General features: G+C 35.5%; 1 protein-coding gene across 1 annotated transcript in view; it reads right to left on the bottom strand.

Moving 5' to 3' along the window:
- Window positions 1-19,481, bottom strand: part of ITGA1 (integrin subunit alpha 1) — a 166,465-nt gene that overhangs the window by 24,471 nt on the left and 122,513 nt on the right. The window contains exons 14-21 of the mRNA XM_059417104.1: window positions 19,182-19,439; window positions 16,880-17,010; window positions 13,582-13,748; window positions 12,068-12,204; window positions 9,982-10,092; window positions 7,802-8,011; window positions 5,967-6,047; window positions 755-831 (exon numbers count right to left, since the gene is read on the bottom strand). Coding sequence (XP_059273087.1) covers window positions 755-831; window positions 5,967-6,047; window positions 7,802-8,011; window positions 9,982-10,092; window positions 12,068-12,204; window positions 13,582-13,748; window positions 16,880-17,010; window positions 19,182-19,439 — 1,172 coding nt within the window. The remainder of the gene's footprint in view (window positions 1-754; window positions 832-5,966; window positions 6,048-7,801; window positions 8,012-9,981; window positions 10,093-12,067; window positions 12,205-13,581; window positions 13,749-16,879; window positions 17,011-19,181; window positions 19,440-19,481) is intronic.

The raw sequence follows: 19,481 nt of genomic DNA, 5'->3' as shown, positions 1-19,481 counted from the left end.
ATTCAATATCTTGTCTGTAGTAGATGTCAAATAAATATTTGTTGAGCTGGATTAAATTGAGCATACAGAATTCATTTACCCATTAATTTACTTTCTCATTTATTCATTCATTCTATATTTACTCAGCAATTATTGGATGTGAGGCACCATGCTAGATACCGGAGAATAAAGCAACAAAAGATAGAATTTTATTTCAAGGAGTTTTTGGTCCCGTGGGTGATTATACTTAGAAGAAAGCTAAGACACTATTTTAGTTTCCTTATTAGCCTTTTGTTATTTGTTACTTGTTATATGGGTATTGGGTGATATCTTTCAGAAGATCTGACTGATTTGGATAAAATTTATTAAACTACAAAAGGGCATCATAAAACTTTAAATCCATTTAATGATTCAGTTGAACTTGATGGGCTGCCAGTACAAGTTAAAATAGCAATCCTGTAAAAATTTTTAAATAAATTTAAATGCAATTTGATAGATATAAGTAATATGTGATTACAACGTGTTTTACAGCTCATAGAATCAATGGTTTAATATTGGTAGGTGCATTAATATTGGCATTAATTCTAAATTTCTTATTTAAGTTAATCATATGGATGTTTTTGTGAAGTAAGGGGGTTCACTCCTTTTACTTTTACTGATCTCTCATAAAAGCTGTAAGAAGTTCTAGTGAGTCTATAAAGCAAAATATTCTAAATAATGAAATTACATACTTATACATTTGCATACATACACTCATGCACACATATCAACCAACCTTGTTGCACTTAAGTGAATGATCACATTTTCCATGAGATAAGATGTGTTAAACTGAAATAATACTTTAAAAGTAACCTATGAAATAAAAATATTTTTAGTCTAGTAACAGATAAAGTAGTAAAATATTTACATCGATCAAAATATTTAATTACATTAATGATATTTCCTAGACTGAAACTGCAAAGTTATTTAAGAAATATTACCTAAGAAAATAAAACCTAATCACATCTCAAAAACAGAACAAGATATACATATACTTTTGGATGTAAGTATGAAATATGCTTTGTATATTAATATGAATTTAAACACTTTATTCAAATCACATTAATAAAAATATATATATATATATATATATCAACTATTACCATGAAGGTACATTCTATGTATTACATTACCATTTTCTACCAGATCACAACCATAAGCAATGTAATTATGAAATAGTCATAGTTAAACTTTAATATGTAAACTTCTACCATCTATATATGTTCATTATAAAATAGGGGAAAACTATGTGGGTCCATTAATTTGAATAGTACAAAAAGTTTTGGGCTTTTAAGGAATAAAAACAAAATGAAAAAATAAAAGACTTATTTATAATAAACTATAATAATAACAATAATGTAGTAAGTTTTGCTTACAAATTGGATAGTTAAAATAATACCTAAGAAAAACTAACACCTAATACCTAAGAAAAACTAACACCTAATACCTAAGAAAAACTAATACCTAAAAAATAATACCTAAGGAAAACATTTTTGTTATACCAACATTCTGGTACAGGTTAACTTATTTTTAAAAACGATGCCTGAGCATAGAAACTATATAATTAGGACTCTTCATAAACACTGACAGACAGGCCAGAAACTGGATTACTTATTTGAAGACACAGGTTCTCAGTAAAGTTCTAGTCCAAGACCCCTCATGATAATCTTCATTAAGCTATTTTCTATTCTGAAAACTAATCTTGGTTTGCGCTAACTAGAGTGTTTTGGAATTTGGCCAGCCAAAAAGATGGCTCAAAGTGCATAATTAATAAGAGACTTTTAAAATTTTACTTTTGTGATTAAGTGCCAGACAGGGCAGAGTTTGGTATTGAAAGCTCTCTTAATCAATTTAGGCCCATTCACAGGATTAGAATTCATGTGTCATGAGATTTGCATGGTTGTACTGTATTATGTGTGGAGTTTTCTTTTGTATTTTCTTTCCACATATATTTTGGGTTACACTAAAAAAAAAATCTTTTCTTAAGAATCTGCAGATCTGCAGTATGCTTCTTGCATTGAAATAATAATCATAATTCTAATAGGAGATTACTGGGTGGGTTTGAACTATAATACTTCACAAAGGGTCCAATTGCCAAATTGCCTCTCAGTGAGCTCCTTTTTTCCTGCCTTCATTAGACCCCTGACTGGCCTGAACATTTAAGTCTTGGCATTTCTGATGAGTCTTCAGACTTTGGGAAGATACTAGCAGAGAAGTAGGGTTGAAGAAGGTGCCTATTCTCTATTGACATGATCCTGAAATGTTTAAACTATAAATTTAGATCTTGAAGTCAAAGTATATCCTAAGTGTAAAGCCCATGCAAAAATCCCTTGCAAATTATTTTCCCATCTCTATATTGATGGCAGGAGATGCTTTGATTTAAGCTTTTGCTCTAAGCAGCAAGGAATTGTTAAAGAAAGAAAAAGTGATTGAAAAGTAATTAAGATTGCAATTAATATCTCTAAATGCTGAAATGTAATACAGGCTCTATTATTATTCTTAAAGAAATGGAGATAGTTCCATGGTTAATTATAGTGGTCAGAGGAAGAAGTAGAAATGAGTTGAAATTCACTATTTCTATGTCAAAATAGAGGAATCATGGGTATATTTTTTCAAATAGGATATATGTTTTATAGATTTTTAGGGAAGAAACGTAATTTCACAATAAATTTCATTTGAGATAGTCAAGAAATGGGCTCGATAATGAGGTTCCTAAATTAAAGTGGTACACCTAGTTATTTTCATAGCTAAAATGGTTTATTGAATTCAGTGATAATTACTGTCATTAGTAGTTTTTTCAGTCCTTAGTAGCTATGCCGTATGTGTGAAGGGAAAAGACCTTTCTGAATTCTCATTTGCAAAAAGAGGAGCTAAAAGACTTCATTATAGATATGACTCTGTCATTTCCAGATGTCTAACTCAGTGTTTGTCATCTTTTTAGGATATGTGATAAAGGTGACAATGATCTATTTTGAAGTTTTATATTAAAAAATGTTATAATGTGAAGAAGTTGAAATTGGGATGGTATTTCTATCTTTTTTTTTTAAAGACTAAGTCAAGTAAGTAAAATATCTTCTTATCTCATCACTTTGATTCAATATTTCCCTCATTAACTCAATATGAATGGAGGAGCAAATATACTGAAAAGTAACCTTCAATGAAAATATATGCAAATATGTTGTTTATCATTCAAGACGATAACTATTCTGTTTTTCATGGAAACAAATATTGTTTTCAAAAAGACATGAAAGCACTCTCTCACTTCTGTTCAACTACTACTGTAGGTTTTAGCCAGGATATGTAGGCAAGAAAAAGAAATAAAAGGTACTGGCTTGGGAAGGATGCCTCTATTTGCAGATGACATGATCTTATATATAGAATATCCTAAGGAATCCTCTAAAGAACTATTAGAACTAATAATTTCAGCAAGGTTTCAAGACAAAAGATCAATATTAAAAAATCATTTGTATTTCTATACATGAGGAATAAACAATCTGAAAATAAATTTAAGAAAAGAATTTCATCTAAAATAGCATTAAAGGGGGTGCCTAGGTGGCTCAGTGGTTTAAGCATCTGCCTCTTGATTTCAGCTCAGATTATGATCTCAGGGCCATGAGATCAAGCACCATGCTGGGCTCTGTGCTGAGTGTGGAGTCTGTCTAAGATTCTCTCCCTCCCATCTGCCCATCTCTACCACTTTCTCTCTCTTTAAAAAAAAGAAAAAAGAAAGAAACAAAAATAAAATAGCATTAAAAAAGAATAAATGCTTAGGAATACATTTAACAAAGGATGTGTAAAACTTGTATTCTGAAGAATATAAAACATTTTTGAAAGTAATTAAAATAGAAGATCTAAATAAATAGGAAGACATCCCATAGTCACAGACCAAAGACTTAATATCTTGAAGATGGTAATACTCCCCAAACTAATCTGCAGATTCAGTGTACTCCCTATCAAACTTCCAGCTGGCCTTTTTCGCAGAAAATGACGAGCTGACCCTAAAGTGAAGATGAAAATACAAGGGACCTGGAAGAGCTAAACAACTTTGAAAAGGGAAACATAGCTGAAAGACTTACATTTTCAGATTGCAAAGATTGCAAAAGAGTTCAGTAATTAAAACAGTGTACTGACATAAAGACAGACATCTAGATCAATGGAATACAATTAAGAATCAAGAAATAAACCCATATGTTTATGGTCAAGTCACTTTCAGTAAAAGAGCCACAACAATTCAATGGAAGAATGAATGACATTTTCAACCGATGGTGTGGGGCAACTGGATATCCACATGCAAAGAATGAAGTTGGACCCTCTCCTTCTTACACAATATACAAAAGTTCATCAAAATGAGTAGAGACCCAAATGTAACAGCTAAAACTATACAGCTCTTGGAAGGAAACATAGGAGTAGATCTTTGTGATCTTGGGTTAGCAAAGCATGAGGGACAAAAGGATAAATAGATTAGTTAGACTTCATCAAAGTAAACATCTTTGTGTTTCAAAGGGCATCATCAAGAAAGTGAAAAGACAAGGGCGTCTGGGTGGCCAGTTGGTTAAGCATCTGCCTTCGGCTCAGGTCATGATCCCAGGGTCTCAGGATAGAGCCCCACATTGGGCTCTTTGCTCAGAAGGGAGCTTGCTTCTCTCCCCACCTCTGCCTGCTGCTCCCCCTGCTTGTGCTCTCTCTCTGTGTCAAATAAATAAATAAAATCTTTGAAAAAGAGAAAGTGAAAAGACAATGGGAGAAAATATTTACAAATCATTTATCTGATAAGTGACTTGAAAGCAGAATATATGAAGAACTCTCACAACTCAATAATAAAAAAAAAAGACATCCCAATTAGAAAATAGTAAAGGATCTGAATAGACATTTCTCCAAAGAAGATATACACATGGTCAGTAAGCACATGAAAGGTTGTCCAACATCATTAGCTATTAAGGAAACACAAATCAAAATCACAGGCAGTAACAATGTGAAGAAAGACATATATTGATGGTAGGAATGGAAGATGGGGCAGTCACTTTGGAAAACAGTTTTTCAGTTTCCTAAAATGTTGCACATAGTTATCACCTAACCAAGGAATTCCACCCTCAGAGAATGGACAACATCCCCATATTAAAACCTGTACACAGATACTCGGATATTCGTAGTATTACGCATAGTAGCCAAAAAGCAAAAACAACACAAATGATAGATGAATAAATAAAATACGTTACATCCACAAAATGGAATTGTATTTGGAAATAAAAAGGAACTGCTGATACATGGATGGACCTTGAAAACATTATGGTAAATGAAAAAAGTCAGCTATAAAAGATCACAGATTGTATGATTCCATTTATATGATATGTCTGGAATAGGTAGACCCATAAAGAAAGAAAGTAGATTAGTGGTTGCCTGAGGTTGGGGGAGGGACTGGAGGAGAAAAAAGAGAAGTAACTGGTAATGTGTACAGAGTTTCTTTTGGGGATACAAAAATGTTCTAAGATTGATTGTGGTGATGGCTGCAGAATTCACCATTTGGTGAATATACAAAAGCTCACTTAACTGTACAGTTTAAATAAGTGAATTTTATGGTATGTGAATTATATATCAATGAGGATATTATTTAAAAGAGAGAGAGAAATGAAAAAAAGAGTTTCTATACTAAAGAGTTTCTATTCTAAAGTTCTAAAAGATTCTAAAAAATTGAAAGATTTGTTTTGTCTACAGGCCAGAAAAGCCCACTACTATTGGATAAAATATCAAGTATAATTTTAAATTTTGTCTTAGCGCTTGAGTTTGACTCATGCACTAATTGGTTCTTGATTCCAATGTCTCAAAATCTTGAACTCAACCTTCTCCATCTGCATCATCCTAGAATACCATTAGAGGGATTTATACATTTAACTTTGAGCACGGTATTTTTCATATCTGGTTGCCATATGTATGTTTTATAATCTGCTTACCTCTTCTCCTCTTCTCAGGAAAGGATAGCCAACCTTACATGTGAGATTATGATTGGATTCACAACTGTCTTTTTGGATAGCCTTGGAAGAAAAAGTAAGCAGAATTAGAACAGACACACAGGTGAAATGCTTGGGTTTGGTTTTTCCAGATTTTTCCCAGCTGTGCCTTGGACTCTGCCTTACTAAGATTTGTCTCTCAGTTTAGTTGGGAAAGTCACAGCATTATGGGATCACCTGTCTCACCAACCATGGGAAATCTGAAAACATTACTTGAGGGAGACTGTAAGGCAAAGCACATCACATATCTTGTCTAGGTGTCCCACTGCACAATGGACGTATTAACAGCATGTGCCACATAGGATAGATGAAATAATCCACACATATCAGACTGCCACGTGGAAGCCCACAGTGAGTGGCTGGCTGTCGTGAGAAGAGTTTCACTCAGTGGTAAGAGCACAGGTTCGGACCTGAGACCACCAGGAGTTCAATTCTGACTCCATCACTATTAGCTTTCTCCTTGTCAAGGAGAAAGGCTCACTTCTCTGAGCCTGATTTTCTGTTAAGTGAGGTCAGTCATACTCAATTTTATCTAACTGTAAATGCCACTGAATAGTAGGAGACTTGCCAGTATTTTGTGTACGAATAAGAGGAGGGGAAATGCTGCCAGGTAAGTAAATATATCAACTGTAAAATGCGGTTACAGTAAAGTTAAAATGTAACCGAAAGGGTTTATCTTAGAATCTCTGTAGTACAAAAATACCTAACTACTTAATGAGAATTGAGTAAATGGAATGCTTAGAACAGTGCCTGGAACATAATATGACTCAGGAAAAGGCTGTCATTATTATTACTGTTTTTATTGTTAATAGAAGTAGGGGAGACACATTGTTTATTTTTATAGTCCTCCCTCTCTTCCAAAGCCATGAAGTTAGTTGAAGAGGATACTGGCAATGATTTTTAATATAGTCCACATTCCAGATAAAAATTCAGTGGTAACATTTTTCTAGCATCACTTTGCACAGTTGGATTTACAATTAACATTCTTTACTGAATCTAAAATATGAGGTAGTAATGGAGGTCATTTTTTAAGCCTCTGTTAGTCATCATGTCCTTAAGTGGTATCCTAATAAATAGAGAGTAATATCAGTGAAAGTCTGAATTTACAGAAACTGGACAATAGAGTTCTAATATTGTATTAATCATACATATTACTAATTCATATACATATAGACAGAATTGTAAATAAGGGGAATTCATTCAGAGATCAGAATTAAAAGCAAAATTCAAATGTGAAAGTACTAATTATTGCTGATATAGCATCTTATGCAGCTGTCTGTTATTGCCAAGATGAAAAAGAATTGTTATGACAATGACATGTTATATAATATCTCTCTTTCCAATGTAAGGATTTTACATAGAAAATGAGAAGTGGTACCTTTATTTTTCTTCATGTAAATATTTTTTTATTCCATACGTACATTCCTTTCTCTGTACCTCTGTTTAACTGTCTTGACTCTGTTATGTGTATATTTTTCTTTGGGTTTGTCTCAATTTCAGCTATGTAATGCCTCTATAAAATGTATGATTTTGATACATCAGTGATCCTATCCTCATACTGAACCTAAGAAAAGTCATAGATCTCTAAAGACATTCATCAAAAAAAAAACCAACTTTAAAAAAAAGTTTCATACTTTCACCATTAGTGAGTACTAATAATTTGTCCAAAATGCTCTCTATTCTTCTAAACCCAATAAAAACAATTAGTTCAGTAGCAGGAAAAGTCGGCTCAATAAATGATTATTACAAGAATAAACAAATATAAACTAAAACTTTACCTCAATTCCTGAAAAAATTAGATTTGGAGAATAGTGCATTATGGTTCTGGTGTTATAGGCACTGTCCTTTTTATTTTTGACTGTGAGACTAACATTGAACTTATCATTATGAGACCTGACAATAAGCAGGTCCTTTTCTGCAGTGGATACTTTCAGGGCGAGGTCCGAGATACATTTATCCTTGTTTCCACAGTCTTTGGCGAAAGGAATCTGAAAATGGTCACAGGAAAGTGTTTTTCAACATTTAGTTAAGCATGATTGAAAATTACTTATTAACCTGCTTGGTGAAGTGACACATTGCCAAACTAAGTTAAGCAACTTATAAAGAGAACAGACTCCGCTGCAGAAGTCATGAGGAATTTTAAGTTTATTCCTATAATTTATAGGGAAAAAGAATAAACTTCTGAATATAAATTCTTTCAGTCCCTTAGAGACCGCACAGTTTTCACACATGTTTTTTGCTGGCTTTAGTCTGCCAGAGTAGAATAGTTTCAAAAAAATCAAGTCAAGGGGCACCAGGGTGGCTCAGTGGGTTAGAGCCTCTGCCTTCGGCTCGGGTCATGATCTTGGGGTCCTGGGATTGAGCTCTGCGTCAGGCTCTCTCCTTGGCAGGGAGCCTGCTTCCCCCTCTCTCTCTGCCTACTTGTGATCTCTCTTTCTGTCAAATAAATAAATAAATAAATAAAATCTTTAAAAAAATCAAGTCAAGTACTCTAAGATCTAAATCTATGAGAGAACACTTCAACACTCAACTCCCGTTATGAGATTTTCTATGGAAAAGAATAAAAACCTTAGAAATGCAATAGGGCTCAGAGGTAACAAATGGTCAAACCACGTAGCTAGAGTTTCCTTGACTGGTCTTCCCATTAAGCCCCACCCTCTTGTCTAAACCTTCACTAAGAGCCCTCCATTCTACCTCTCTTCTAAGCATCTCCCAACTCTCATTGCCACCATCACCTCTAGCCTAGCCATCCTTATTTTTCCCCGAACGAATGCAACCGATGCCTAAGTGGTCTCCCGCACCCACTCTTGCTCCAACCACGGTTCCTCCAATCACTCTCCACGCTGCAGGTGGAGTAATCCTTAAAAAGATATAAATCCAGTGCTATCACTGAAACAATTAAAACTACCAACAGCATCCCATTGCTTCAAGATAATCTGTGCAGTAGCATGAAGCCCAGAACAACCTGGTTCCTTCCTATGCCTCCCTCCCTATCCCACGTCACCTTCCCACCTCGCTCTTCAGCTTCAGCCACATTAGAGAGTTTAGTGCAGTTCCTTTATGCCTCAGACCTTTTACACACGTTTCTGTGCATAAAACACTGCTCCCTCCACTCCTATGAAGAGGATGGAAAATCCTCCTAGGCTTCAGGTCTCCACTTAAGTGTCACAACTTCTGTCTGCTGAGGCGGAAGTTCCCATCAAACAATTAAATTCTCCTCCAGACCACGTGCTTTAATCCAATAAGACCTGTTTCCTAGGTTAGATTGTAAACTCTGAAGCTTGGTACATATAAGACACCCAATCACTATTCTTGAAAGGAAGAAAGTGAAAGTGAAAGATACGGGTGTAGAGAAAACGAATTCCCCACCCCGAATGTTTCCTCCACCGGTGCCACCCCATCTTCTACTTGCTCGCTCACTCTTTCTCAGGGGCAAGACAATGGACTCTGTGGATTTGGAAGCAGGAGCGGGGGGAGTACAGCTCTTCCCACCTCTTCTGCTCTTGTGCCCATGGGAGCCATACATTCTTGCTCTCTATTTCCATTCTGCAAGTTTTATGAGGTGGGCCCCCTTGAAAGAGGCCTGAGATTGAGGAGCACTGCTGATGAATGCACTTGGTTATCTGTGGTCTATGCCTTGTTCAGCAGGAGGACATCCAATATGCCTAAGCCATACCCGAACCCGGTGTTTATTAGTAATAAAGGGAATTCCTGTAGGCTAATCCATGTTCTTCTTTCAATTGGTCCTAAATTTAGGGGAGATAAAAATAGGTGCTATTTGTAAGTTCCTCCAACAATAGGAAGCCGAAGAGTTGAGAAAAGTCTAGAAGAGTCTCATTCCTTTTTAAAAAAAAATGAGTTAGGGTTGTATGTGTGTGTCTATGTGTTTTAGGGTTTTTTTCCCCCCCAATATGTTCACATGCAGGCATTCTGAATTTAAAACAAAAATCCGACTTACATATTCATGTACTGAATTTGGTAGGGAATCATCAAGAACAGGCCCATTTTCTGGATCAGTGAGATTAAAATCTAAAGTTATCCTTACAGAGTCCCGAAAGTCATGCTTGTCCTACAGATCGAAACAGAACATATTTTATCATTGGTATCATATTTGCTGCATGTTCTGACCTTGTTATGTGATTCCTTCTTCTGCCCCTGTAGGTCAGGGCTACTGGAACATTTTTGTGCACCTGATCTGACACGACGCCATCAGGTTTTTGCTTCATTGGAGAGAAGCTGCCTTCTACCATGATAAGGGACACTGCTGAATGCAAAGGCTTCAGGATGACCAGTTGAGTCACCCGGCTTCTCAGCAGTCCTGCTGTAGTAATAGGATGTGCCATCCTTCGCCATGGCAGCATATAGCACCCGGGCTCCTTGCATAGGAATATCTTTTCTCTTGAGATCTTGAGCTAAAAACTGCCATGTAATACTTCCAACTTCAAATGAGCAAAGTTGCTTTAAATTGAGTTGGATTTCATTAGTATGATATATGCCTCGAGTTGCAAGAATTTTATAATGTCAAATGATATGTAAGTAATATGAATGCAATCAATGTTGTTTTATAATATCATGAGTAACAGCCATCATTTATGGCGTGTCTGGGATTATGAGCTTTACACACATTATTGAGAAGTATTTCAACAGAGCTCCGAGATGAATAACTATTATAGTCATTATTTTACAAATGAAAACAACTTGGTCAAAATCACTTGGAATGTGGGGAAGCTTTAAGACAAATTCCATCCTGGCTGACTGACTCCAGAACAAATGTCCGTGTATCTATTAAAATCTAAAAGAATTTTAGAAATTTTGAAACTAGATCATTCCTTTTCCTACCAAGTGCCTACACATAGCTAGATTCTTCATTTTAGACAAATATACACTAAGTGATTTCTAGCAGGTTGAAGGCAGGGGCACGTCTGGTTTCACACCCTTTCAAATTTTATACCAGTTCTAATTCCTAAATGCTCAGTTCTGATGAAATAAATAGGAGGATAACTCCAGTTTTTTTTCTTTCTGATTATAGATTGATCTTAGTGTTGACAGATAGGTTAATTTTGATATATACTATGGGGAAAATTGACTTGAAAATCACTGAAGAAAAATACAGTACACTAATAGGTATGTTTCCTATCACTTTCCTCCCCTGACTATACATATGAATACATCAAGAATATAGAAATAAATCAGATGTGGGGGGAAATCGGCCTGTTTTCCTGTAAAGTTCCAGGATCATGTATAAATCTCAAGTCTGTCTCAGTCACTAAAATCAGTATTTTGTCATTACATCCACTCTTCCCTCTTTTTTTTTTTAAGTATCATGTGCATTATAAGAAAGTGTTAAAAAACTCCTGCCCTTATTGGGAACATTCTCTCTCTATATATAATGACTCAATAAAATGTATTTAAATGGTTCAAACTGGCTTCCTAGCCATCTTTGGGGATTAATAATTTGCTTCCCAAGCCTCCCTTATTAGTGTAATGGAAAGAAACTTAGGTAGCACAAAGTCTATGGATGATAGAAAATAGCAGATTTTTTTTCTCTTCGATTTAAGGTCAAAGAGTGAAACATATAGTTCAGTGGACAAGAAAGGACCCCCAAAAGAATATGGCCCAACAGTTTCTCCTTAGGGCATGTAAGCACTTATATCAAATGTGATACACATTTGACAGATGAGGCCCACAAAAGTTAAATGATGTTTTCAATTTGAAAGAATAAGTGAATGAATGCAAAAAATGAATGAATGAATGAATGAATGAATGAATGCAGGTTTCTTATCAACTAGTCCCGTGTGCCTTCTACTATTCCATAATATACGGATAACTGATAACACACGCAGGGAAGATGAAAGATGGTTTTATGAAATGCATCTGGAAATTAGAAGATCAGGCCTGTGATTTTCTGATAAAGTGACCAAATAAATGAAGTTTACTTCATCATGTGCACTTTGAAATAAAAATCATAAGATTGGCTTGAAACAAGACATTTATGCTTTATTCTTGATTTGGAATAAAGCAGTTATAACATATGATTTACTTGCCAACATGTAGAAGGAGAGCTTAGTGCATTCTGTTTCTTCAACTGTGATGTTTCTTTGAATCTTTCTTTCTTGAGTTCCAGAGAAAAAACTTCGTGATATTTGTCTTAGTGAATCTAGTGTGACGCGGTACTGCATATCTGGAAACAAAATGACAGAAATATTTGCCTGGGGTGATTTTCATATGGTTCAGTTCATTAAATTAGCTTTATAGCAAAATCTCTTGAGCAAACAGTCAACAGAAAGTTTCTATTACTCAGCTTGTCTACACTACTGTAGTACAATGGTAGTTCCAGTGATGACGATAACCTTCAGAACTACTTTCTGTGTGTGTGTGTGTGCATGTGTACATATGCATACCCACATACTCATACAACATGTACACCAACAAAGAAACTAAATTTCTGATTATGCATGTGTTTATTGGGTTTTCACTTAATTTTTTTTTTAGTTTAGCAATGTTGAAGCCCTGTTTAGAATATTGATTTTATTTCAATAGATGGAAAAATATGCACTAATGAATTCTTATCTGTTTTATGAAAAAGTCACTTCAGACTCTTCAAAGCATGTAATAAAAGAAGCTTACCAAATACATTTCATAAAATAGGAGTACCAAAATAAAAAACAAGTTAAACCTATACTTTCTAAAAAGGCAATCATTCTACTTATTTGACCGCTGATTTTATAAAAATAAATGAGACTGAAATAGTGCTGTATGTAGAAATGTAAATCATATTATATGTTTCTATACCTAAAACTAGTCAGAGGGCTACTGGCGAGCATAATTATACACATGAAGAGCAAACTAGGAAAAACAGACCTTAAGGATTAATGATTTTTCATATTCTATTTACATTTGGTTTATAGAGTAAATTACTATTTTGCAGCCAATGACCTCCACAGTTTTGACTCCAACATATTTCAGTATCATTATAAAAACACGCTAGGAAGTGTATGTGTAGGGAGGAGGACATTCCTAGACTGTGCCTGAGAACACACACACACACAATATGTCTGACGCTCAAAAACCAGGATCACGTTCTGAGTGGAGCAAAGAGATCTCAGAGAGTGGGCTGGCAAAGCATTCACGCCCTTTGCAATAGCAGTCCTAGTAAAGAGAGGGCAGGAGAAGGAAGACAGGGTTTGTGAAAACCCACAGGAAGGACAACTGGGCTCCTGGAGTGCCCAACGTCCAAACTCTACTTCTGAGCTGGTATTACTCTTATTGTTTTTAGCACATCATAGTTTGTGGTAAATGGGAGAGCCAGAGGGGAACCATGGATTGTGGAGACCATTGCATATAAGCATATAGTTTCTGCTCCAGATTTTATTGGTTCTGTAACATATTCTCTCTTCAGTAGATTTTTTTTTTCAAGATTCAACATGTTCACAGAGCAAATCTGATATGCAGATCCCTATCATCAGGGAAAAATACAATATCTTACTGGAAGTCCTCATGTGGGAGCAAATGTATTGTTCTCTTGCCCCAAAGTACTTGGTACACATAAGACACTTACCAGCTACAAAAATTGTGTCTTCTTTGGACTTTAATTTCACATCGAAACACACGGTAGCATTTATGCATACTGTTTCCTTTCCTTCCACACGGCAGTTTTTCTTTTGGATATTCACTTTATTGGGTTCAAAATTCATGGTCACTTTAACTACAGCCACATCTCGGGACCTACAAACAGAAACAATGACGATTACTCCCCAATCTTCATATTTCATCAATGCCATCATTATGGGAGTGCAGTGCGAATGCACTGATGGGGATTCTTTTTTGTGTATAGTTGGGCTCGCAGGATTCACGTTCTTTGGTGATTTTTAAAAAAGATTTATTGTTTTAATTATTTTTAACAATTTTATTTATTTATTTGAGAGAGCGAGTGAGAGTGAGAGAAAACATGTGCATGAGCAGAGCGCAGTGTTTTCTCTCCCCAGGGAGGCCTACATACCTTCTTCCCTTCCTCTAGTAAGATGGTATTTAAGTCCGAATTCTGAGCCACCTCAAAGAATTACTCATTTTTCTCTGGCTATCTCCCATGTATACATGGGGTGTGCATGTTAATAAACTTGTTTGTTTTTCTCTTGTTAATCTGTCTTTTGTTATGGGTTGTCAGCCAAGAGCTCAAAAGGCTAGAAGGAAAATTATTTTTCATTCCTTACAGTTCATAAGCCAAAAATCTGTTTTGCCTGTGATGGAAGGAAGATGGAACCACGTGCTCAGGTGCAACCTCAGAATCAAAACGGTATTTTGGGAATCTTTGAGTTTGTTCCCAATCTGGAAAGAGTCCCAAGGCCTGTGGACAACTCTTGTGCATTGTAATACCTGTACAGGCAAGTACAGGTACTAGGGATACGTATCTCGTGAATACATAAGTCTTTGATTTGCTTTTGCATTAATTAAAAAATTTTAATTATTTTTATTTTAAACATTTTAGCCATAGAAGACAGGGAAACATAAAAAAAGGAAACAAGAAAAACAGAAATCATTTGTAATTCTACCACTCAGCAATAATCACCATTAATATTTGATGTGCTTCTTTTTCTCTGCAGAATGTATCTCTATATGTATAGATGTGTGTGTGTGCACACGCATGTGTATAGAGAGATATACACATCCATATACATCCATACATACTTTTAAAGCATCATAATATAATGAACAGATTTCCAATATCTGTATTTTTCTGGGAACATTAGTTTTAATGGCAAGATACTATTCCAACATATGCACGTGTTGTAATCTATTTATTCGGTCCTTCCTTAATTTATTTAAAAAAATATAGTTCCTACCACAGTGCTGTGATGACTCTAAAGATTATATATCTTCGATGTAGATTAAATCTTTAAAAATTTTTAGGAAGCAAATTCCTTGTTAAAAAGTATGAATAATCTAAGGCTCTTTAACACTTATTGGCAAATAAGTGAATAGAATAGAAATACCTTCTAATGCATTTTAACCAGTTTGCTCTTTCACCAGCAATGAACTAGCATATCTACTTCCCTGCTCATAGTTTGGATCCTTCAGGAATGAGGCTGCCTTGACCACTTTCCACCGCACATTCCTCTGCCCCAACAAAGTCTTTAAAGGGGTTATGGTGCAATTTATTCCACAAAATGGGGCTCTCCATATCTGCTCCTGAAAGTCCTCAATTGGGGTGGGCTTCTGTTTATTGCCTGCCACCTATATTCACTCTCAATCCCTCCTTTGGCATTGTAAATCTTGGTCTTCGTGTCTGTTGGTCTGGTCCCTTCTGCTGGGTAATGACAGGGTACAACTCTGTCATTTTGGCCCATCAGTGATAAAGCACTGGCTGGGGATAAAAGAAGATAAGTCTTCAGAGCTTTTTAAGAAATCTTTGAAACAAAACTGGAGAGTAAAAATTGCCCTTATAATGTATGTGTGTGTGTGTGTGTGTGTGTGTGTGTGTGTAGTATATATATATATATTTTTAAAAGATTTTTAAAATGTATTTGACAGACAGAGATCACAAGTAGGCAGAGAGGCAGGCAGAGAGAGGGGGGGGAGGCAGACTCCCTGCTGAGCAGAGAGCCTGATGTGGGCCTCGATCCCAGGACCCTGGGATCATGACCTGAGCCGAAGGCAGAGGCTTAACCCACTGAGCCACCCAGGCTCATGATGTATATATTTTTAATAGGAGAGTGACTACACTAAATATTTTTTGAGTTAAGGTTATCATAATACATTAAGCCAGGATTAACAGTTTAAACTGTATCCTTTGTTGCTGACACTGGTGACTTCTGGTTTGGAGCCCTGCTTCTGGGTGAGCCCTCCCCAAAGTCATAGCTACTTGCTGCCCAGCACTCTCCTTTCTTAGGCACCACATTACAGTTTTCTTTTCCCCCTACTGTACAGTTAAGACATTTTTAACATAATGGTTATTATCTGTGTATAGTTTAGTGTACCATTTTTATTTGACCATAAGTTTTTAAACATTATCTCTATTTTTAGTTAGAATTTTTTTTTTCAAATTTTAAAGTTGAACTAGAGTATATAATATTATATTAGTTTCAGGTTTGTAACATAGTGATTCAATAATTATATTCATTATGCTATGTTCACCACAATAAGTGCAGTTACCATCTATGAATGGTATGGTAAAAATATTATATATATATAAAATATATATTGCACATGTTATATATATACACATTTATAATAAAAACACAGACAATGATGCACAATTATCTAATTATACATATTAGGTAAATGAGTGAAGAGTCAATTACCCTAAAAAGTTTGTGAACTACTCTGGGTCGCCTGGGTGGCTCAGTGGGTTAAAGCCTCTGCCTTTGGCTCAGGTCATGATCCCAGGGTCTTGGGTCCTGGGATCAAGCCCTGCATGGGAATCTCTGTTCAGTGGGGAGCTTGTTTCTCTCTCTCTGTGTGTGCCTTTCTGCCTACTTGTGATCTCTGTCAAATAAATAAATAAAATCTTTTAAAAAGTTTGTGAACTGCTCAAAGTTAGGCATGTTTTCTTGTTTATTTAATTCTCTATGAAGCCCTCTTCTTTCCTCTTCTTTCCTAAAACAGAATATCTACCTTAGCGCCAAGCACATAATAAATACCCCAAATTAAGAGGTGGTTCTACTTATTCCTTTCATATGGTTTCTCCATTTTAAGATCTGATGACTCCTTCAGCTTCTTTAACTACATAACTTTTATCTAAATAATGGGGTACAAAAGAAAACAGGTATTTGGTATGACAGGAAATCCAATCATATTCTGAGCTATGAAGCTATTTGTGAAGTATTACCTGATGAATTGGCTGTTATTAAAATACATACCAGAAGAGGGCAGCACCACCAAGGCCTCCAATAGTCACATCAGTCAGACCATCTCCATTTAAATCCATTTCTCCATGGATAGACTGGCCAAAAAATTTTAGTGTCTTGCCGTCTCCACCTGATGGAATACGCTGTGAAAGTCCCAACAGAGAGTTTTTATGCCAGAAGTGTCTCTTCAAAAACAGTTTCAAATAAATCTGAGAACTTGGATTGGGCAACAAAAAACAAAAATTAAAGATCTTTTGGAAACCCGCCTAAGAAGCCCCTCATGTGGTGACAAGCTGAATTACTCAGTTGTTACCAAAGGTTATTCTTTTTATAGTGCAGACAAAATAATCCAGGGTTACTGACACCAGAGAGAGGGGAAAAAAATTTTATAACGTCATCTTGTCTAATGCTCAAGGAAAACATTGTGAGTCATTGGCTCTCCTTTCTAGTTCCCACTCAGTTCCATAGCGCAGAGATATTTAAAGATACTGGAACCTTGAAAACACATCACACATGCAAGAGAGGGAGCAGAAGTTTGTCACAGGGGTCATTTTGGGGTTTACTGAATTTGGGGGGGTAGCTATAAATAGCACATGCCATCAAAAACATTTCCCAGTATATGATCTTCTTTGCTAAAAGTCAAGGGCGCTATAAGCTTAATAGGTACAAATGAATATGGAGTTCTTGATGTATGATTTGTCACATACCCGTACAGAATGTGTTTAATATTCGTACTTCCTGACTTAGCTTTGGTTCAAACTGATAATACTTTAATAGAACCTGATGGCAAGGAGACAGGACTGACAGACCCTCCCTAAACTTGAGGTCTTCTTGAAAACCATAAATTAAGAAGCCAAATAAGGCAAACCAAATGGACACATTTTTCATGCTGAAAGGTTTGCGGCTCATTGGGAAGTATTTCCTTATTTTCAGCAAACGAAACATCTGCCTCATTGGTCTTGGAGGAGCTCATTCAGTTTGATTCTGGATTATCGCATACACAAACAGCACCTCTGGTTACTATGGAAACAAGCGAGCACATCCTCACCTATCCTTGGGAAAGCATTTTGCCAATAATTAAGCAAACTCAGCTGTAATATTCTTTTTTGTTGTTATTTAAAGCTGCACTTCGAGTAACCACCATTTTACAAAATAAATTTTTTACGACAATCTATCCTCTTATTAATGATTTAAACATCTTCTTTTTTTCTACTGCAAACACCATTTCAGTAAGTTTTCAGGATTAATAGTGAAGGAATAAAGTGGCCGAACACAAGAAAGAAATGCCTCCCTGCAGTTCCTCCTTCCGTCATGTTCCCGTGGTTAACCTTGCCTGTTTTCAGTTAAGTAATGAAGACTTTTGAATTTTTTGAGAACAGATAATTTACTAAGTGGATGAAAGTTTGTTACTGAAATATGCCCTTTAGTTTATTGTCTCACTAATGTCATTATGACTTTCTGAAAAATAAAGTACAACTTCACTTGAATGGATTTTGAGAATTCTGTTGACGATAGTACAAAAAGAACAACTATAAAAAAGAAATAATTGATGTTCTGATTTTCTTTTCATGTTATATAAGTAGTTCAATGCCTAATTACTTATGGTTACTTAAAAACAGACAATTACATTAGAAGAATTCCTTTAAACTCTCCTACTTTTATAGTGCATTAAATGCTTCTGCAAATTGGTATTTTTCTTATGCAGGAAAAAATTGCATTTATGGATTAGAACCATTAACTGATAATAAATTTAAAACCAGAACAACAAAAATCCCCTGCAAGTTAAGCTTATTCATATTTTTTCCCAAGAGGGATTATTTGTGAGGAAATTATAAACCTTCAGGAATACCAATTTAATTCATAAACATAAATGTTGTGCAATTTTGTTAAAACACAGATATTGAATATAAAAACAATAACCTCATCTTCTTTATTCGCTAAATCATATCATTATTATTCTCTTATTTAGAAAGTGGTATCCTCTTTTTAGGATCGGGCACACTGCAACTGTTAAATCATATCGTTAACAAGTGTTCATTTTTTTGGTTCGTGTTTGACTATTCTGAGAGTTCAGATCATGGAGATGCGGCAAATAACAACAGAAAAAAAAGACCACAAAAACCAAAACGAGATAAAAGGATAAAATACATAATAATGCTCCTGTAAAGGAACCTTAAAAGAGAATTAAATCTAGTTTCCCAATAAAGTCGGAAGAAAAAATAATCAAATAACTCATGAAGCAAGACAAGAAGCAAGCCTAGCATTGAACGCACTTATCGTTTAAGGGTGGGAATGTGTAGGTTTAACTTCTTACTTGTGCGTACTCCTTCCTGATAGTTTTGCCACTCCCATGATAAATGTACACGGCTCCCCCATGATCATCTTCCAGGGGTGCTCCTATCACAATGTCATCAAACCCATCAAGATTGAGGTCTCTCACTGCAACGATCGCTGTTCCGAAACGAGCCCCGCATGGCTCATTTTTGTTTTCTTTTGTGCATGAATTGTGCTTCAGAGATGAGCAGCAAGTCTGCTTAATGGGCTCCAGGCTCATTTGATATTCAAACCTTGTCTGGAAGAAACATAAACAGGATACTTATGGATTTCTATCATT

The sequence above is a fragment of the Mustela nigripes genome, chromosome 12 (genome assembly GCF_022355385.1).
Source record: "Mustela nigripes isolate SB6536 chromosome 12, MUSNIG.SB6536, whole genome shotgun sequence".
Taxonomy (NCBI): Eukaryota; Metazoa; Chordata; class Mammalia; order Carnivora; family Mustelidae; genus Mustela; species Mustela nigripes.
This window is presented reverse-complemented; position numbering and strand designations above follow the sequence as displayed.